The 23,440-nt window shown below is 31.1% G+C and overlaps 1 protein-coding gene across 1 annotated transcript; it reads left to right on the top strand.

Annotated features, from left to right (window-relative positions):
* Positions 1–1,482: 1,482 nt before the first annotated feature.
* Positions 1,483–19,316, top strand: LOC134698118 (acid-sensing ion channel 1A-like). The gene is made up of 8 exons (XM_063560407.1): positions 1,483–1,757; positions 3,011–3,572; positions 9,892–9,990; positions 12,065–12,245; positions 13,413–13,469; positions 14,579–14,729; positions 16,755–16,846; positions 18,857–19,316. The coding sequence occupies exons 1-8, from the start codon at positions 1,483–1,485 to the stop codon at positions 19,024–19,026; spliced, it is 1,587 nt and encodes a 528-aa protein (XP_063416477.1). The 3' UTR covers positions 19,027–19,316.
* The last annotated feature ends 4,124 nt before the right edge of the window (positions 19,317–23,440 follow it).

The following is a 23,440-nucleotide window of genomic DNA, read 5'->3' as shown; positions in this document are numbered from 1 at the left end:
CTGACAACTGACCCTTTAGAGAGCTCTTGAACAAGTACAGAGCTGTGAAGAGATTCCAGATTTAACGTTTCTATTTAGATGAACGAGGTCATGTATTTATTCCTTACGGGAAGGATTCTGCCTGATGTTCATATGATGAAATCATAATCTTTCAGTCAGTTTAATTGAAGTCTGGAGCTGGCATGTCAGTTAACTGCTAGTAGTCTGTTGTTATTAATGTATTATTGTCATTTTGTTTATTTTCTTTGGTTACATCTTCTGACATCAGACTCGGACTTCTCTTGAACTGAATTTTAATGAGCGTATTGTTATGCTTTTTACTTTTCTACATTGGTTAGAGTTATAGGGGGAGGGTTGAGATCTCACAAACATGTTTAACCCCGCCGCATTTTGCGCCTGTCCCAAGTCAGGAGCCTCTGGCCTTTGTTAGTCTTGTATTATTTAAATTTTAGTTTCTTGTGTACAATTTGGAAATTAGTATGGCGTTCATTATCACTGAACTAGTATATATTTGTTAAGGGGCCAGCTGAAGGACGCCTCCGGGTGCGGGAATTTCTCGCTACATTGAAGACCTGTTGGTGACCTTCTGAGGTTGTTTTTTTATTTGGTCGGGTTGTTGTCTCTTTGACACATTCCCCATTTCCATTCTCAATTTTATCCTCGCACATTTAAAAAGTGTTGAAATTTGACCAGCACAAATCTTCTTTTCTGTGGCGCATAAATAACGACCAAAATGATAACTTGATAGGGCATTCTGGTGATGATGGAGAATTTTCGTAGTTTATCACGAAGATTTCATTGTTTGATCTTTGACTAACAACCTTTCCGAATCTTCAAAGTTTGCACTCGTTTTTTTTAAATGATTTGCGTTGTTCAATTTTGCAATCGAATCACCAGTTACATCTTCTCCAATTTAATTTAAAAAAAAACGGGAGAAATAATGTTACTCACTCGAGCTCGATACAATAAATGTATATAAATACATAGTTTGCCAAGTTAACGTGAATAAATCATGCCTCCAACATATCAACAATTTTCACCTCTTACCTTCCAATATAAAAGTACAGTAACATGTTGTGAGTTAATTAACAAATTATTCCTGAACATTATCAATTGAGCGCCATGTTGTGAAACTCGGTGAATTGAAAACAAACATCATAGATAGAGAAGCATGACTTTGGTGCATATTTTTTTATTTGCAGAATTCGAATTTGATTCCAAGAATTATATTTACATTTTTTGCTATTGTCGTTGTAAAAGAACTTAATGGTTATAATTATTCATTAAAGCAAGTTAATTATGTTGTATTTAAGAAAACGCTTTAATTCATAAAACAATTATTTAAAGAAATACAGTACAAATTTAACTTATTACTTCCATTCAAATAAAACACACATAAAATCAATCGGTAATAAACATCAGCCGATATAAAGTTGTTAGTCGATAAAGTAAACTCATATCATTTTAAGAAACTCTGCAGTTATGCCGTTCGTGAAAGTTCGACCAGCGCGCGATAAAACATCAAAGGATTTTAGAAATAGCAACATCTCACAAAAAGAAGAATTGAAAAACGATCTCACATGTACACCTTTAGGAAATGAAAACATCATAAACAAATTAAACTGTCAAGAAAAGGAGATTTTAAAATCGAGTACTAACTCGGTTAATGTTGAGTCATTATGGAAAGAGTTTCGGGAGAACACGACTATGCATGGTCTAAAGCATGCAAGGAGAGAAAACAAATATCAGCTAAGATGGTAAGTAGATTAGGATAATACTTCAAGAACGTTATAATAAATTTACTGTTTGATTTTTTTAAAGAAAATTATACGAATTCTTTACCAAAGGTAAAAAAATAATAGCTGTTTTTGGCAAAATCTTTGGATCTATAGGTTTTAAATACTGTTCAACTTCCAACTTTCTACTTTTTTTATTCGAGCTTCACTGGTGAGAGTTCTGTATACGAAATCACGTCTGGTAGATAAAAAATAAATACTCCTGGTATATATGATGAGTTTATAATTGTTAAATAAGGTTGATGTCGTACGAAAGAGATCATTTGGGATATTCAGTTCCTAATTTTGAATCTTTTAATTATGTCAAACTATTTTTAAATTGATACACAAAAAAAAAACATTGCCGAAAATATAAATTTATAAGTTTCTGAAAATACGCCATTGATGAGTCAACTTTGAAAAATTAAATCTGTAACGAAACAGTCGCAGTTGACGAAAGCAAAATATAATATAGACCATTTACATTTGTTATTTCATTGCCTATCTATTAACAAATTTAATAATTAATTGATTTACAATTGCATTTTGTATACACACATTCATATATTGCAATACGATTAAAAGTGAAATTGAGAAAACAGTGAAGAGAAGCAAATTAACAACATACTTAAAGAAAGAGGAGATCCTTTTTTAAATTACTTTTTTTAATAAGTTATAATCTTAGATGTATCTGCTACCTGAAAACCATTTAAAAATAAATGATCATCTATTTACTACTAGTAATCGTTCATCTTCTATATTGATAAAGCATGGACTAAAAACTAATATTACGGTGTATTTACTTTCGTCCTATCTTCTTTCATTAAATTTACCGAATGAGCAGAATATAATCAGATAATCAATCCTTTGAAGGTGGTACATTATACTACAGGGAGATAACTCTGTAAAATCATCCAAACGTTTTAATTACGTTGTGTTGTTAAGGGAATATTAGGCTTCTCAATGATCAAAATTAGTGTTTGTCAAACTGGTATATAACTAGCATAATTTTACTGGTTGGTTAAATCTTTTGATATTTTTATATTTTGTCAAAGGGTCAAAGTATATACTTTGCCAAAATTTTATGAAAATTAGACGAGCCAAATTAATTTTAGTGAAGGTGTTGGGTACCAACTTTAGCAAATAGATATTTAGTTGAATATGTCAGACATTCACATAGGGTCTTCTATAAATGTAAAATTGTAATATCAATGTAAATATTTTTTTTATCTTAGGGTGATATGGATAATTGCCTTATTTGGGATGGGATCTCTTCTGGTTTATACGGTTTACACACTGTTTGCTTACTACAGAACCAATCCAACATTGACTAATATCAATCTGAAATTTGTCAGAGAAATGTTCTATCCAGCAGTGACAATCTGCAATATGTCTCCATACAAACTGTCTGCAGTCAATGCAAGTGCGGTAATGATGTCCCATTTACTACACAGTAGTCGTCTTGGAGTTGTACTACCACCTCTAGACTACACAAATCCTGCTAACGCTGAATTGAACGATTCCTTGTCGGAAGATTGGTTAGACAATGTCTCTTTTGACCTAGATGATATGTTTATGTATTGTGTGAATGAACGACACGTCATTGCCTGTAAAAACATCCTTAAGGCCAAAGTAACCCAATGGGGAAAGTGTTTTACCTATAATGCAAATGAAAACTTACCACAAGAAGGACGAGTGAAGGGTAGCATGACTGGATCAGCGACGGCCCTGACCTTCTACATTGATGTCAAGCAGAACGAGTATGTTTTCAATACTAATATGGCGGCTGGTGTCAAGGTAGTTATGATGCATGTTCAAATCACAAGTCTTTTTGGTTTTTAAATTGTATTTTGTCGATAAAATGCTTAAGTAACTGAAACTAACACTTAGATGTTTGTCTCTAGTTAAATTGTGAAATTAATTTTGTTCGGGGGTACCAATTTGTGTGGTTTGACCAAAAGGAATATGGTTTTGGAATTTAGTTATTTTAAGAGAAAGATCGGGTAAAGAATTTGAAGCCATCATAAATGACGTTCTCTTAAATAATAAACTTTTGTTATCTATATTGATTTATGGATCGTTGCAAAGTAAGGTGTTTCTTTTCACTTACTTGTTCGTCTTTCATAAATTTTGCCATTACTATTAATTATGATAGCATTCAATGAATATTTGATAAAATAATTGTTTTCGGATATAAGCTATGCTTACAAATTGTCTCGGTTGAAGGATATTACAAAGTAAAAACTTTAAATGTTGCATACGTCAACTCAGAAGTGATGACATTTGTTAACCTTGATATCAACAGATCAACGATTATCAAAGGCGTTTATTGGACCATCAACATGTCAATTCAAGAAAACGCGTTTTGAAAATAATAAACTATTGTTTGAAATTGATTTGAGTTACATTGCAAAATCAGGTGTTCCTTTTCGCTTACATTTTCGTCTTGCATCAATATCAACATTCTTCAACTATTTAATAAAATAATTGCCTTCAGATATGATATATGCGTACAAATTGTCTCGAGTGAAGGATATTGCAAAGTTAACATTTTTAGCTCACCTGGCCCGAAGGGCCAAGTGAGCTTTTCTCATCACTTGGCGTCCGTCGTCCGTCGTCGTCCGTCGTCCGTCGTCGTCCGTCGTCGTCGTCGTCCGTCGTCGTTAACTTTTACAAAAATCTTCTCCTCTGAAACTACTGGGCCAAATCAAACCAAACTTGGCCACAATCATCATTGGGGTATCTAGTTTAAAAAATGTGTGGCGTGACCCGGTCAACCAACCAAGATGGCCGCCACGGCTAAAAATAGAACATAGGGGTAAAATGCAGTTTTTGGCTTATAACTCAAAAACCAAAGCATTTAGAGCAAATCTGACAGGTGTAAAAATGTTTATCAGGTCAAGATCTATCTGCCCTGAAATTTTCAGATGAATCGGTCAATCGGTTGTTGGGTTGCTGCCCCTGAATTGGTAATTTTGAAGAAATTTTGCTGTTTTTGGTTATTATCTTGAATATTATTATAGTTAGAGATAAACTGTAAACAGCAATAATGTTCAGCAAAGTAAGATCTACAAATAAGTCAACATGACCAAAATGGTCAGTTGACCCGTTTAGGAGTTATTGCCCTTTATAGTCAATTTTTAACCATTTTTCGTTAATTAAAGTAATCTTTTACAAAAATCTTCTCCTCTGAAACTACTTGGCCAAATTAATCCAAACTTGGCCACAATCATTTTTGGGGTATCTAGTTTAAAAAATGTGTGGCGTGACCTTGTCAACCAACCAAGATGGCCGCCACGGCTAAAAATAGAACAAAGGAGTAAAATGCAGTTTTTGGCTTATAACTCAAAAACCAAAGCATTTTGAGGAAATCTGACATGGGGATAAAAATGTTTATCAGGTCAAGATCTATCTGCCCTAAAATTTTCAGATGAATCAGTCAATCGGTTGTTGGATTGCTGCCCCTGAATTGGTAATTTTGAGGAAATTTTGCTGTTTTTGGTTATTATCTTGAATATTATTTTAGATAGAGATAAACTGTAAACAGCAATAATGTTCAGCAAAGTAAGATCTACAAATAAGTCAACATAACCAAAATGGTCAGTTGACCCGTTTAGGAGTTATTGCCCTTTATAGTCAATTTTTAACCATTTTTCGTAAATTAAAGTTATCTTTTACAAAAATCTTCTCCTTTGAAACTACTTGGCCAAATTAATCCAAACTTAGCCACAATCATCTTTGGGGTATCTAGTTCAAAAAATGTGTGGCGTGACCTGGTCAACCAACCAAGATGGCCGCCACGGCTAAAAATAGAACATAGGGGTAAAATGCAGTTTTTTGCTTATAACTATGAAACCAAAGCATCTAGAGCAAATCTGACAAGAAGTTAAATTGTTAATCAAGTCAATATCTATCTGCCCTGAATTTTTCAGATGAATTGGACAACTGGTTGTTGGGTTGCTGCCCTCCATTTGGTAATTTTTAAAGAAATTTTGCCGTTTTTGGTTATCTTGAATACTATTATAGATAGCGATAAACTGTAAACAGCAATAATGTTCAGCAAAGTAAGATCTACAAATAAGTCAACATGACCTAAATGGTCAATTGACCCCTTAAGGAGTTATTGCCCTTTATAGTCAATTTTTAACAATTTTCATTAATTTGGTAAATTTATGTAAATTTTTACCAAATATAGTTCTCTGTTACTAATGGGCAAAGTTCATGATAGATATAATTGTAAGAAGCAAAATCGTTCAGTAAAGTAAGAACTTCAAACACATCACCATCACCAAAATACAATTTTGTCATGAATCCATTTGTGTCCTTTGTTTAATATGCACATAGACCAAGGTGAGCGACACAGGCTCTTTAGAGCCTCTAGTTAATGTTGCATATCTGAAAACAGAAGTGGTGACAATAATTAACCTTAAAGAGCCAAACACATGTCATTTAAAGAAAAAGGTTACATAAAAGAATGCTTCAAATATAATTTTAATTGGAGAATTTAATGCTTTAAATTAGAAATTGACAAAAACAACCCACACGGTTTTTTTTCGTATGAGAATTTTGAGCACTTAAATATATATTATCCGCCATATCAACACCGTTAATCCGACTTTCATTGAAAAAAACTATAACTTGGTCAGAATTTATTTGTATAAAGTCTGACAATTCAGGGTGCTTTATGCATTAAAACGGTAAAATCTGCTATGAAATTTTAGATAAAGGTCAGATGGTTTTTTTGTTTGTAATCGATGTATTTTCTAGATTAAATTGAACAATGCCCGTATTGATGTATCCAAACCTACATTGGCATTTTCCCATTTTTGTCGTGATTTTTACAACAATTTCAATATTTCAATGGACACTTAAATTCAGGGATAAAGCAATCCATGAAAACACGAAAATTGGTACCCCACGAATAGAAGTACTATTATAAAACACAATATTATTGTTTGATTCATTTTTTCTTTCTTCAACTTTGCCCAATAAGGGGAGGTAACTCAAAAAGTAGTGGAGATAAAAACTCAGAAAAGTAATTTTACCATAGAAAGTGTTTTGAATTAACCTTTTTTAATTTGTATCAAAAACACAAGAACGGTGACCCCATTTTGTATATTCTATCATTTTATCAAGTTTTCCTCTAATATTGTATAAAGTAAAATCCAAAAAAATACTGAACTCTTAACATTCTATGGTGTGATTATCTTTTTATGACATACAATTGGACTTCCATGCATAATTTATACACAATCTGACCAATTTTGCACAACACTTTGACGTGAAAAAAAGTTCAATGACACACATTCTTTTCTTATATTTTGAAAACAGAATGATAAAAATCTCATTTTGACTAATTATCTAATCGACTAAAAAATTGAATTTTAGATGGCCAAGCCATCTTAAGATCAATTAACTATAGCTATTAGTTCTTTGTTCATACTGATGCTGGCTTGTATAAACAATTACTGAGCAGTTCGGAGCAGTGGATCAGTCTGACATTGATTTTACGGAAAGGAGGGTTCCTATTTATAAAACATACAATTAGAACAATCGATCTTTATTGGATTGCATTGCTCTTTGTAAACAACAATCCTCAACAAATGACATCATGATAGAAAGATATAGCTGTAAAATAGTATACCAACAACTTAGAGATACATACTACATATGCAGATGATGCTAGAAGGATGCTTCAATATACAATGAAAAAATTGTGGTCAACTTCTGTCTAAAGTTTAGTTCTCAGTCAATTCTTGGTACAAGTCAAAATATGAATCGGAATAAGTTTTCTCTTTGTCTCAATTAGAACGGGATAAATTCGATCAATGTAGTCACCAAACACCATATCTACTGATTCGCAAATTTTAATCAAGTTGACATTTGTCATCCCTTTTTTTTTCTTAACGATCTGTTTTTGTCATTTTCTGGCATCTACATCCGCAAGGACTCCCTAACATGCAATTAAATACTCATTAAACTAAATTAGTAGTTTACAGAGCAGTTATTAATTCCATTGTTAAACCACAGAGAATTTTCTATTGTTTGTTCACATTCTTATTATGTTTGCATAAAACTTTTAAAGCTTCCTGGGGCATTGTAGTTTGCAAGTTATGTAAATTAGTGAATGTACTTTAATTTGTTGAATATATTTGCACAAAATATAGATACTCTTTGATTGCATACTCACGTTTTCATTAGTTATATAATCAATGTTTTATGAAATGTTAAAATTGTGTCCCATATGCATTAGAAAAAAGCAGAGATGTTTTGTTAATTACAAAAAAAACGAACAGAGCATTAAGAATGGTATTTTCAAATGCAAATTTAGAATTATTTTAGTCCCAACACTTTAAAAAATATTAAAAAACAATTCTCAAATAACAATAATATTTTATGAAAATCATTATACCATCCATCAGTAAGTAGCAATGCTTCATAGCGAAATATGAATTACGTTTTGTTGTTGATTTTATGTTCTTGAAAATAATTGTCCTGCATATTATGGAAAACTGAAGAACAAAATGCTGAAATTCTTTGTCTTGACATTTTTGTTTAAGACAAAAGCAAAATGCGACAGGTTGCAAATTGAAAGTTTACCTTACAACCAGAGCGTAGTTTGATGACATACTTCATATCCATATATATTTTGTTAAATTTCCTACTGGTTCAAAGATATGATATCTATGTGTCATTTCTAGAGGAACTTTACCTGTATAATGAAATGTTGAATAGCGGTCAAAATGTATTCTTATGAAGACTCACGTCAGGAGCCTGTTATTCAGTGGTTTTCGTTCGTTTGCTGTGTAACATATTTGTGTTTCGTTCTTTTTTTTTGTACGTAAATTATTCAATTATTTCTTTCAGTTTGAATGGTTTCACAATTGTTTTTTTTTTGTCTTTTATAACTGACTATGCGGTATGATTGTCGCGCATTGTTGAAGGCCATCCAGTGACATATAATTATTAATTTTTGTGTGGTTTGGTGTTTTGTATTGAGTTGTCTCATAAGCATTCATACCACATCTTGTTTTATATTACAACGTATAAAAGAGAGGGGAAATAAATAGTTTGAGTACATACATATTTGTAAGTTTAAGAAATCAGAGATTTTCGTTGCATATCAATGTTGAAAGTATGACGTACAACCCAATGTTTTGACTTTTTTAAAACAAAGTACTTCTAGTGAACGTAAAGTTATCTATTATATTAATAAAGGCGACAGTAGTATACCGCTGTTCAAAACTCATAAATCTATGGACAAAAAACAAAATTTGGGAAACAAACTAAAACTGAGGGAAACGCATTAGATATAAGAGGAGAACAACGACACAATATTAAAATGTAACACACACAGAAACGGACTAAGCATTAGACAAAATCCGATGAGAATAACAAATATAACATCAATTTTATATGACTTCATTGTGAAAGTGAGCAAAAGCAGTTTCTACATAGGTAAATGCCTGTACCAAGTCAGGATGATTTTGACATTTGGTTAAGGTCTTTCCGTTTTTAATTTCCTCTGAGGTCGGTATGTTTGTTAGTTTACTTATTCGTATGATAACTCGTTATGTCTATATTAACAGAAATGCAAACTATACTTTATGTACAGATTTTACGAAATATCCTTGTGATGAAAAGTAAAGACTATGTTTGAATTTATCATTTTAGAAAAAGTCTAGTAATTATAAAAGGTGTACTCATATCACATCCTTAAAAAAGAAAAAAAAAAGAAAAAATCACACAAATACTGAACCCAAGAGGAAAATCTAATCGGAAAGTCCATAATACCATGGCAAAATCAAATGACAAAACACATCAAAAACGAATGGACAAGAACTGTCATATTCCTGACTTGGTACAGGCATTTAAAAAAATGGTATTAACAAACAACCTCTTATTGAATAACAAGATATTCATGCTTACTATGCATTTAAAGACTTTATTGATACGACTTAAGTTATCTGAACATTTTCAGCTTTTTTATTAGTATATATGTGCGTGTGTGGTTTGGATAAATCATGGTAATAAATCACAATTGAAACAAACATTGTCAAATTAAATGTTTAAAACATAGTTTACTGTCCGTTACATACCTCTCAATGTTTTAAAGATAATCCTACATGATCCTGAAGAAGAACCAGACGTCAACAACAAAGGTTTTATATCATCACCAGGAATGTCGACCTATGTCTCCATGAAAATGACGAAGGTATAGTAAAAATGATATATATTTTTTTCAGTGATGTATTTCCAAAATATCGTTGGTGTCTTTAACTTCCGGTTTCCTTACAACACTAGGTCCTATGTTATTGATGCTTTTCTTGCTAGCAAACAAAATAATTTTAGTAATTATAGGTCAGTTTGTAGAAAGCTCAAATGCAACGAGCACATTTGTACTTTAATCAATTTTTTTTTATCATTTTAACATTTTTAATGCATATGTATATCTTGTTATATTGACTGTGACGTTTTCCTCTGATAGGCACTCTAATTATACAGGTCACTGTTAAAAATCTAGTCAAGTTATATCAAGTTTAATTACCAGATTGATCGAAAATAAAGAGAGATTGACACTTACTACAGACTATAGACTCAATAATTCCAAGACAGAAAAATCCTAACCTAACAAATGACACATCAACCGTATGAGTAACAACTGTCCAATTCCTACTTGGTTCAGGCATTTTCTTATTAAGAAAATGGTTAAACCTATCACTTGTATGAAAGGCAATTTCAATTTCAATCTTAAGTGCTTTAATTATTTGTTGTTTTGTTTTTAATTTGGCTACCGGACGTATTTTTAGACTTTTGTGAACTCAACTAATTCGTCGTCTTTCAAATGTAATTTGTAAGGAACTGTACAGAATCCCTACTGAATTTTAGATTTGCTGACGTGATACCACCATTGACAACCAGCCACTCAGATCCGTCTTCCAAATAGGTGTTCGGTTATATTTAAGAAAAGAAAACCTAGTTCCAACCATGAAACTACAGGTTGGCCTTTGATTAATGTCATCAAATTCGTTCAATTGTTCTAATAGGTGGTATACAGGTGACCTTTGAAACAAAATATTGACTTTAGTTTTTACTTTCATCAATGACTCAAAACTCGGTCTAGAACACTTGAACGAAATTGTTATGTAGGAGTTCAAATAATTCAGTCAAAGTATGGTTTTATAAAGAAACAAATATCACTTTGTAAACATTTAAACAACTATGTCGATGACAATATGTAAATATGGTTTCCTTGAGCAAATTAATTGAATAAGACATTTAAATTGTCTTCGATAATCAACAGAATTATCAATTATTGAAAATAATGTGTTTTGTGAATTACATTCTTGATTACATTCGATATGCACTCAGTTACTTACAATTTCTAATTTGACATCTATTGTCATAACTTAATAACAATAAAAATATTTCAATTTACAATTTCTATATCTGAATAACACAATTTCTAGCTTTGTACATGTTGTATTAAAGATATTAAATATAAACAAATTCGAACAATAATTATGAAAGCGTCAAAATAACCGATTATAGATTCTCTTCGTATATTGAACCTTTTTAGATCGACGTTTTGATTATTATATTCATAAGTGTTTTATTAAATTATATCTGACATTATGTTCCTTACATTCATAAAATTGATATTGCGGGGTATGTTTCTCGAGTTGTGTTGATACAATAAAATGTTACCCCATGCATGTAGTGAGCATGTTACCACAAATACTATGTGTTTAACAGTTGTTGGGTTTTTACATGTCAGATGTATGTCCCCCTTTCTGTCTCTTGTGGATATTTGTGAATATAAAATCATACCACATCTTCCCTTTTTCATGTACCAGAAAGTCAAATTTTATGTATTCTGATTTAAAACAGATGGAACGACTGTTATCTTAGTTATGTTACAAAGATCCGAAGTAACCTGGCACAACTTAGTTTTGAAGTTTGAACAAAATAATCAATTTGTTGAAAAAAATATTTTGAATGCAATGCAATTTGATACATAACAGTGTTATTGTAACTTGAAGAGGATCAAGACCATTTCCAATCCGGCAGTCAAGTTGTTCATATAACATTTCTTATCATACCTCAGAGTATCATTGAAAAAAAAATATTGGCCAATATAAAACACGTGATCAGAACTAATTCGAATATTGTAGTCCAAGTCGGTGGGGCCAGTAAATAATCTCGACTAATTGTACCGTCCGGTGAATAATCCTATCATGCACCACCGGTTATCATGATATTTCAATTATTTCAATTTTTACTTTTAGTATAAATATTTGCCTGCACCGTATAAAGCTGGAGGTGACCAGTTTTGCCTCGATACAAAAGCGCCTGGATTTCAAAATACATTAAAATATCAACAATTCTATAGCAGAACAGGATGTCAGTTAGAGTGCAGAAGAGATTTCATAGTTAATCAATGTGGTTGTAGGGCAGTAACAGATCCAGGTAAACGTCATCATATAACTCGATTAACCCCACCACATATGTACATGTATCCCGTATGCGTGATTCTATCTAACATGTACTCAGAAGTGGTTGTATAATTAATAGTTGTTAGTATATATATGTACTACTAAAATAGAAAATATGGTGTTCGATATCTTCAAGAAACAGGTTGAGATTTTCAATAATCCTCGTTTTATATGGTTTGTGTCACATTGCGTTTATAACACTGCAATATAAAATGGAAGGTTTGGCATGATTGCATGTAGGATAATACTCCATTACTAACAAAAAAGATAATATAGATCTTGTACGGCTTTAAACAATGTTTTAAAACTATACTATAAAGTATGATATAAAAAGCCCTTACGCAAACATCAATGTTCAACAGCTACTAGATAACAGACACATGACTTACAAACACAAAGAATGTTGTGGAGTAATAAGAGATCACAAAAGCTATATTCAAGTAATGAATTAACCATATTCTATCAGACAATAAAATCAATTGTTGCACCTCGAACAGATATGCTAAGATGTGATAAACAGTCCAATAGAAATGATCCTGTACACTAAAGTAATATAAGTATGGGATGTTTCAGCACAAGAGATGTCTATGACAGAATACATGTATGTTTAGTTATGTATCGACCTTTTAGAAGGTGTGACGTATAAAATTTTCTGACGTCAGACACTCAAATCAATGAATGTGTTCGTAGACAGTAGATGATTTTGGGTTCTGTTAAATTGTTCCTTTTAAAATTGTTATACGATGATGACTTATGTACCCATATTTGGACTATTTTATTTATTGTGTCTGTTTATTTAAGGCATCAATGTAAATATAACAGAATTTGATGAGACTGTCATTAAAGTGAGAGGGTTAGTGCTATAGAAGCAGGTTTAATCCACCATTTTCTACATTTGCAAATGCCTGTACCAAGTCCGGAATATGACAGTTCTTGTCCATTCGTTTTTGATACTTTTGTAATTTGATTTTGCTATGTGACTTTGGACTTTCCGAATTGAAGTTCAGTATTTTTTTTTTTTACTTTTTAGAATAAAATAAATGTTAGAATCAATTAGGTATTAAAAAAAACTACAATATGTAATTAATGAGAAAGTTTTTGTTTCCAATGACATATTATCTTTTTAATTTTTTTCCTGTAGGAAATGAAACTTTGTGCTCACCAATCCAGGCTGCCACATGTTATTACCAGAATGAAGGTAAACATAGTTCTAATAAAATATAACAATGTAACTTAGTGATTACAAGAATAATATAAAAAAGATATCATACAAGTAATTAAAGATAAAAGTAAAACAAACACTAATTCATTGAAAGCATTTATTGTCGATAATGATTGGGTTTTTTCAGTTTTTGAGCTTTTACATATACATATGCAGTTATAGCTTACACCTTGTCTTCATTTTGTATGATATTCATATATATTTAAGACATAACTTCAAAGTTTGGATTTCTATATTAGACGGTTTTAGTGGTTCTGATTATCATCTTTATTGCATATATTACTTGTTATGTCCAAAGCATGATAAATCAAAACTGCAGGAATTGCCTCTTTGTATTTACAATACTGTTCACTGTTCATTTCAAATAATATAGAAGTTGTGCATATAAAATATAGAATAAATATACCAAATGAGCATTTAAAATAAGCTGAAAATGAAATAATAACGCCATACCAGTATAAGGTATAGATTACGATATAACATACAATTCAATTCGATTAATAAAAAAATGCAAAAAGCCCAATCATGTATTCCCAATCATTTCAAGTTGTGTTTGTTTTTAGATGACTTGATATATTTTTCTTGCCTCCCTTTGACTAATGGAACTGCTAATTTAACTAACAATTTGAAATGGATTATCGTTATTTTTCTTCAAATTTTTCTTCACATTTATTATAGGTATATCAAATTTGATAATGCTATTTCAACTAAATAATTTGTATTGATTATCATAACAGCAGAATGCACTGGGTGTGTAGGTATAGGTAGAATCTTCGGTAAGCTTGCATGATCCGTGAAGTCCTTATTACGTAGGTAAACTATACTTCTTTTAAGAGTAGACTATAGTCCGATAGATAAACAATATATCTGATTGTAGGACAAGACTACTTTGAAAGGAGGTTAGAATACCTTACCTAACAACGACTTCACGGTTCAGCGAACATGCAAGCTAACCATATATTCTACCTATACTTATACACTCAGTGCATTTGTAGTAACGTAACCAAAAAGAAACATGAGGTGTATAGAAAATTGTAAGTTAAGTCGTAAATAAAAATCCTAATAGATTTTGATACGATTTTCAGTTGAATTTGATTCAAACGCAGAGCTAAAGGAACAATGCAAATGTCAGATTTCCTGTGAGTTCACCACATTTGACCAGTCGATATCGACTTCAACGTCTCCTGCTGATGTTTACTTTCCAATACTCCAATCAATGGGCTATACAGATATAAAGTATGCCAACTGTTGTACATATATTGACTTAGGCTATTTAGTCGGTTTTTTTTCTTTATATTATTTTTAGGGTTTAGTATTTATTTAGTTGTATTTGTTTGCTTTTTTTTTTTGAATCTTTATTCTCAATTATCTTATTTTTGATATTTGGATTCAAGCAAATTTCCTAAAGTACCTTTTCTTCAAACGTGAAGTAAACCTGTTAGAAGTGATGTTCATATTTAATTGATAACGTTAAAAAGTAAAAACACAAAAATACCGAACTCCGAGGAAAATTCAAAAAAGAAAATTCCAAAATCAAAAGGCAAAATCAAAAGTCCAAACACATCAAACGAATGGATAACAACAGTCATATTCCTGACTTGGTACAGGCATTTTCTAATGTAGAAAATGGTGGATTGAACCTGGTTTTATAGCTAGCTAAACCTCTCACTTGTATGACAGTCGCATCAAATTCCATGACATTGTCAACGATGTATGAACAAAACAAACATACTCAAAGAGTAAAAATGTCAAAAATAGGGGTATGATACTTCAAATGTAAGAAAACAAATTAATTATACTTAAACGGCTAATTGAGCAAACATTTATCTTAAAAAAGGGGCTATGTTGATATTTTTGTCTGAGTCCGAATGTTTTTCATTTGATTGACCACATTATTTTTTTTCATCTTCTTGTTACACCATTTTTTTATTTTTTCCTATCGAGATAGAGATAAGAAAACCATGCCCTCTCCTCTGAAAGTTGAATTGTCGTTCCCTAAGGTTTGTTATACAGCATGTGCAAAAGATTATCTTTTTAACGAAAACTCTCTGTTTTTTTCAAATCATAAAAAGTATACTGTATTGTCATCTGTACATTTATTCAGCGATAGCTTTTCCATATGCATTATATATTTGTATATATATAGTCATAGTTGACCAAATCAACTCAACATTCTTGTTTTAGTTATACTCCTATAAGTTGAAATTCTCCTGATAATTTCATTTCAACATGTTCAATAAGAAGCTTGATTCACAATTAAAAGTTTCCCTAATACTTTAAATAGTGACTAAATAAGTGAGAGATGGTTATTTTATATTCAATTAATATATTTAAACAAAATTGTAGCTTATAATTTCTTATATTTACCAATAGTTTAATTATGGATGTCTTCAGATTGGCTGGCGGTGTTTTGTTTATCAGCCCATAGACATAATTTTGTCATGTCACCATGACGACGTCAACGTTTTTTCATTATTCACCGTTGTTAAAAAAACATTTTTGGATTAAATATAAGGAATGAGTGTAATATTTTTTTCTCTCTATTCGAAATAACATACAAAATGTAGTGCAAATTTTAAAAACATCCGCCAAGAAATGGAATTTTGAACAGATATATCATGTTAAGGAGGGGTATTTGCAAAAAATATGTTAAATTTCACGAGCCGTAAGACTGGTATTTTTCGCAAATACCCCTAAGGAACATAATATATCTGTTTAATAACATTGAATGTTAATGTACTGAAACGCATTGATGATCGTGACGTTACAAGCGTCAAGTCGGATAGAGTATTTTTTGGCAAATACCACGACAGGAAGGGTAAAATAGGCATATCCTTTTAGCAAATACCCCGGTGGCGTTAAAAATGAACGATATTCATTTGATAACAGTAAATTGATGAAAAAAAACACTGGCTATTCTTACATAAGGTGTAATTAGGAATTAAATATAAGGAATGAGAGTAATATTTTTTCTGTCTATTCAAAATAACATACAAAATGTTTTGCAAACTTTAAAATAACCTGCCAAGCGGGTTATTCAGTGTACACTTCATTTTTTATATTATTTCTTAATAGACAGAGAAAAAAAATTAAAGTCATTCATTAAATAATGTCTATATCTCTCTGACTTTGTATTTACTTGATAAACAACCATCTTTCAAACGCATTTACTTACATTACAATGTCTTAATTGCAGATTTTGATGGTGACTGCTTTTATTGTTATAATTGAAATAGTTTAGTATATTACTTTTACTTGCAGAAATAACATTTTGGAAGTAAGACTCTATTATGATTCGTTAAGCTATTTGCTCGTGGAATCTATCCCAGAATACAACACAGAAGACATTGTAGGTCAGTGTATTTTGAATTGTTAATTTTATATAATATCAATATTTTAGTGATTTGGTACAATTTTAAAGGAACTCGTGATTTGGTACAATTTTCAAAATCAAAACACATAAAAAACGTATGTACAAGAACTACCATATTAATGACTTGGAACAGGTATTTTCAAATGTAGAAATTGTGGATTAAACCTGGTTGTGTAAAAGATTTTTTTAAATCGACACAACAGAGACAGCTCTGTTATATTTTTATCAGTTTGGTACCTTGATTTTTCTCTTCTTAACGATTTACAATATTTGAAAATCTGCAAACCAGGGTTACTTTTATCAGTACTCTTATTTATTTGAGGATTTTTTCTTTTGCAATTCATGTTGATGCAGTATGCAGGAAATATCAAATTGAAAAAAATAGGCAGATTATGTACCAAACGGACAATAAAAAATCATCAGAAATGAAAAATACGACCAAAAAAAATATAATGTTTTAATAGCACTTGCATATTACAATATTCTATCGAATTTGTTATCCTCAAAAATCGAAAATCGATGGAAAATTAAAGTGGTTGGGGTTACCTTTATCTTTTTCTTTTGGACCTTTTTTACTTCCAGTTTTAGTGATGGTGTTTTTTAATAGACGAAAGCACGTCTACCGAAAAAAAATTAGACCTTGCATATATGATATATATAATACTATAAAAGGGAATAACAATAAAAAAAAAAAAGCATGCGCACCTGTCTTGATGTTGATTCATTCGATGATCCTCATTTATATACGCACTAAATGTATACATGTGACAGACAACTTTGATTATGAACGCTCAACTATAAATTTTAGAAAAGGGTTTCCACAATGTAACAGATGAATAAATTATCCTTGACCCCTTTTTCTGAACTTTGGACGGGTTGTTGTCTCTTCGAAAATATCCGCTTTTCTTGTTTACTATTCTATCAGTATTTATCCTTTGTTTGTTTTTATAACTTTTGTTCACATCGTTTGTGAAAAAGGGGATTAAGCAGGATTAAACAGTAATATCGGTTCTTTTCTCATTCCCGTTCAATGTCCGATTAACGTTTATTATCAATTATATTTTTATAAATTTTTAGAGTCGATTCATTCACATTAAACAAATTATTTGAAGTAAAGTAATGACAGTTTTCTGTGGTATACGTAGGATTTCTCGATATCAAATTTTATAAACAAATAAAAATCTCATTTTACCAATTTCATTCAGAAAACTGATAAATATTTTTTTACTAAACTATTTAATTAACATTGATATTAAATTGGTTTATACAGTTAAACAGATTAAATAAATTGAACTAAAAAACATATAAAACTTGTTTCTAACTATGAAAGGCAAAGCATGGATTATAAAAGTTTAAAAACCTCGATGGTTTCTCGTCAGCTAATGTGAACACTTATACACACAATTCCAAAGCTTTCTACCAAACAAAAACAGAAAGTTCATTAACAGCACTTATGTCTATAATAAAGAAAAAACAAATACACATACAATCCTTAAATACATAGAATATCATTCAAACATTTAAGCTCCCTTTAATAATTCTACAAAGCGTCTAAGGATCTTACACTCTTTACAAATAAAAAAGAAGATTAAAGGGGGAAATGTCAAATAAAATCTAATTAAACTGGTACTAAGAGAGGAAATAAAAAAAATATTTTAAGAATGACAAGTCTCATTTTCCGAAATATTTGAAGTGTGAATTACATCAACTTATCAATTTTACTATGTTTTTCGTTCATTTTATTATATAAATAAGACCGTTAGTTTTCTCGTTTGAAAAGTTAAATCTGTCATTTTGTGGCCTTTTATAGTTGACTATGCGGTATGGGCTTTGCTCATTGTTGAAGGCCGTACGGTGAGCTATAGTTATTAATTTCTGTGTCATTCTGGTCTCTTGTGGAGAGTTGTCTCATTGGCAATCATACCACATCTTCTTTTTATATGTATCTAGTTTATAAACCATGTTTTAGATATAAAATATATATTTTCAGGTATTCTGGGAGGACAGATGGGAATATTTTTAGGAGCCAGTTTGCTGACATTATCAGAGCTAATTGAATTTGTCATACTGTCTGTAGCTATGGTTATGAAAAAGTGTTACCGCTGTGCATTTAGAAAAAAGAATGAACAAAATGAACAGGATTTGTCACAATATTACTAAATCAATGCATTAAACGTTTAAAGTCATAGATGAAATGGAACAAAGAATAGGTTTTTATAAACCAAAAAGCTATTGAAATATCCCTTGATGCTAAGTTAGAGACTGCGTTTTTATACATTTGAACAATTTTGTCGTGTTCAGTTTGATGGTAAAAAAAACAAGAATGTTGAGAGCAAGTTACTTTACCAGCAAGTCTAATTTGATTGCATACATCGAGAAACTATTCACATTTTTAACATGTTCATAAGAGACTTATTTCAATATCAATACTGAAACATGAAGTAATATATTTCTTAAAAAAACAAAGCAGAACATGTAAATTTTCAAGTTATTTCTTTTATATCAATGTAATTATCTGTCATATATTACTGATTGTGCTGATGTGAAACTTCATTAATATGGAAATCATTTGTAAATTAAATGTAAATAAAATGTTCATACCACGCAGGTTTACTTCCTCATGCATTAAAGATAAAATCACAAACACACCGAACTCCGAGGAGAATTCAAAACGGACTTTTCCAAATTTTCTCGGACTTCGGTATTTTCTGTCATTTCACTTTTCCGTATTCAAATGGTTAAATCTAAGACTCAATCACACCAATCGAATGGGTAAAAACTGTCATAATCCTGACTTTGTACAGGCATGTTTTTATGTAGAAATGGTGGATTAAACCTGGCTTTATAGGTAGCTAAACCTATCACGTGTCGCAAACAAAATCTGTCAACGATGTGTGAACAAAACAGACATAATAAGAATAAATGTCAAAATAGAGGTACAACAGTTAACATTGTATTATAATCTTAATCAATATGAAAATAAATGTGTAACAAAGAAACACTAAAAGGCATATAGAAAAAACACATAGGCAAAAATGAAAGACAAGAATAAAAAAATGTACATAGCACAATAGCACATTGAATGAACGTATAAGTACTGGGCCACGTTAAATAGATATCACAAAAAACATCAGGAAAAGTAATATTCAAGAAGAAAATTAAAAGAATACTATAACACGTTATTAAGATTATAAACAATGTCAGAACCTATAATCTTTACTTCAAGACCATCGTGTATGGTTTCTTATGTTGATACGGAAAATTTGTATCGGTACCTTCTGATGAACTTTTTTTTAAATGACGAGACGTTCCTTGATATATTCCTAGTTCATTAGGATTCTGCTTAGACACTGAGTACGTTTTACAAAGTCTGAGTAGCAGCTGAAAGCTCTTGAATACCAAATAACTTGGGAGATGGATATCCCATGCCATATGCAGGTGAATTTGGCATATTGCTACTAAAGTGAGAAAAAATGGTTCTTTCAAAATAATAAAATCGTCTCGTAATCTGGTATTGAGATTCCCGTTTGAAAAACGTTTAAGCATTTTGGGGTTTAGATAATCTTCAAATAAGTAGTCGAGTTTGCCTAACAACTGTTCTTATTCGAGCTGATTATTACCACTGCTTAGGTGAAACACGCGTCTATGTGCGATCGATTCTTCTAGAACTGGTGGTCATTTGTTACTTAATGATATCACCAGCCAAGTAACCAATGATCATATGCTGACAGGATGTATCCTTGATACTGCAAGTGTTTGTAAATTTACAATACTATAACGTATAATCATTTAAAAATGCTTCATCCCCAAAATGACTTGAATCCTATTCGGCACTCCTTTTAATATTTTTCATTTGTAACGTTTTTCAATTTTGTAATAGAACTGTCCATCTAGCTATTTCATTATAGCGCCATTAAGGTAGACTACACGCGCGTCCTATCATTTTGGTATTATTGAAAAGATAGTATATCGGCGTCTTACATTAAATTGAAATTTTAACAAATATATTTAAAAGAAAACAGGACTAGAAAAAAACATTTACATGAAAGTACAGATATAAATAATTCATCATCAATTGTGTAAGTCTAAATTATTCCATCATATTAGTTTATTAACCAAAATGCTACGATCAAAATATGGAAGCAGGCGATTCCTACATTTAATCTGCCAGTCGATATATAATTCCATAGGATTTATTTACCCATTGATTGACATTTATTACGTAATTAAAACAGCACAGTAAGATCTGATACATATGAAATTGCAGTGCATTATATAAAATAAAATCAGAATTAAAGACTGATTGAAGCTGCATAAAGTAATTTAAATATTCTATTTTGTTTTTATTTCGTTCATTGGGATTGTTTACTGTTTGATAGGTTATACATGGTATAGGGTTAACGACACTTTACTCCATGCTAAGTAGGGACAGTCGACAATTTATTTTATACAATTTGCATAAAAGGAATTGATGACATCACTGGTTATTCTTGGGTGGACGACACACGCTTCTGGCGAATTAAATTTCAAACCTGGTACCTTTCGTAAGTTATTATTCGTGTATTTCTCAGTCCTTCAATTTATTTGTATTGTAGTCCTGTCATGTAATGTTTTCATTTTAATGTTATATCTAACACTGCCTGTCATCAACCGGGAAGTTTGGCTAGCCAAAAAAACAGGTTTAATCTACCATTTATTTTCTTTCTTAAACATGTCCTCTACCAAGTCAGGAAAAGGACAATTGTTATCGTATAGTTTGTTTCTGTGTGTGTGGCATTGTCGTTTGTCTTTTGTTCACTTCAGTGTTTCTGTTGTTTCATTGTTGAAATGTGATATATTGTGTTGTTTATTTGTGTAATTCTTTGTTCTGAATGTTCTTGCATTTATTTGTAATGAAATTATGTCATGTAATGGTGTCAGTTTAGTGTTATATTTAAGGTTGCCATAAAAGCGAGAGTTTTTGGCTAGCCACAAAACCAGAATCAACCCACCATTTTTAAATGTCTTTTGTAATTAATCAGGAAAATGGCAATTGTTATATTATAGTTCATTTATCTGTGAGTTATAATTTTAATGTAGTGTTTACGTTGTGTCGTATGTCTCCTCTAATATTTGTTGTGTTTTCCTCAGTTTTAGTTTGCAACCCAGATTTTTTGTCTTCAATCGATTGACGAATTTCGAATAGCGGTATACTACTGTTGTCTTTATTTGTAAATATTTCAAACTTAGTATTTTTTTTCTATATACTTTGTATCAGCAAATTTAACATATTTTTTTCATTTCACAAAAAAGAATTTACATATCTTCACCGTTTCGATACATACACTTTTTTAAAACAACTAATATGTTGTAATGAATTTGAACTGCGTGAGTTTTTATTTTTTTCAACTGTTGATGGAAGACTAAGATGTGCATGCATGCAGAAACAAACAATCAGCTTTTCGTCAATATGTTTACAAATTAAGACTGCAAAGGCATTATAATTACTTCCAGATTGAAGTGGATATTCCCAATAAAACGTGGTTATCATAACATGCATATTATGAAATATTAATTATTATTAGGTTTTCCAAATTTTATTTGGTAAATTCAGTGTACGTCTAGAGATGAAAGCTCATCAGTGTATGGTCTGTTTTAAAGATTATTCTGAATGAATATGGCGTTGTATGAAAGTACAATTATCATACATTCTGACTTTTTTACTTACATAAGCAACACGACAGTTTCCACATATGGACCAGGATATGATACATTTTCTGAACAACTGATTGTACCCTGATTGTTTGGTGGTCATTTGTGTTGTATAGTCTCTAGTTAACAATGTTTCAAAATAAAAATTGGACATACAAATTCAAAACAAATGAAGATAGATAATAGAAATTGAATATTAGTAAAGCGGAATGAATTCAAAAATGTGGAACTGCAAGAATGACTGAGGAATATATTTATTCTAATGTGTGGTCGTCTTCCCACTGGAAGTGAAACTTTTTTCAAGATGGTGCTTGTGTTTGGTTGTTCGGGATGTATAAACACCCTGTCACTTCCGATCAGAAAGCGGATGTTAAATTCGATATCTGGTAAAAAAAAAAAAAAGAAGAGCTACGCTCCCAGCTCACAAAGAACCTTTCAAACTCTTTGATGCGTACGTAGGTTCCTTTCGGTAGGAAATATACCTCAATTTTCCAGTGGCAGTCCACATTTCAGCATTTTATCCCAGGCGATTAGAATAACAGGGCCTACCTATTGTATTTTATACATGTTATCGGTAAGTAGTTTTCGTCCTGATGTTTTTTAATACTGGTTAATAAACAAACAACAAACAATCAACCCATCAATGACGGTCTTGGTAACCAAAATAACGTTGTATGGGCAATAGGAGTAGGGACGACTCACCCTTTCAAACGTTATGAGATTATTCCGTTTTATATGGTGGGTTCGTGTTGCTCTCATTTGATTTTTCTGTTTTTTTTATATTGTCACTTGAAGTTTCGTGTCGATCTTTTTTATCGTCTGCTTTTATTTGACTTACGGTTTTCATTTGATTCATTTGGGTCTACTATTTTTTTTATTTATT

Source organism: Mytilus trossulus, chromosome 14 (assembly GCF_036588685.1).
Source record: "Mytilus trossulus isolate FHL-02 chromosome 14, PNRI_Mtr1.1.1.hap1, whole genome shotgun sequence".
Taxonomy (NCBI): domain Eukaryota; kingdom Metazoa; phylum Mollusca; class Bivalvia; order Mytilida; family Mytilidae; genus Mytilus; species Mytilus trossulus.
This window is presented reverse-complemented; position numbering and strand designations above follow the sequence as displayed.

Bases quoted from the DNA above. Each gene is read 5' to 3' on its own strand.
- LOC134698118 (XM_063560407.1), top strand. From the start codon at position 1,483: ATGCCGTTCGTGAAAGTTCGACCAGCGCGCGATAAAACATCAAAGGAT. The intron at 9,991-12,064 runs GTATAGTAAAAA...TTTTACTTTTAG, and splicing joins TCTCCATGAAAATGACGAAG to TATAAATATTTGCCTGCACC. The intron at 13,470-14,578 runs GTAAACATAGTT...TACGATTTTCAG, and splicing joins ATGTTATTACCAGAATGAAG to TTGAATTTGATTCAAACGCA.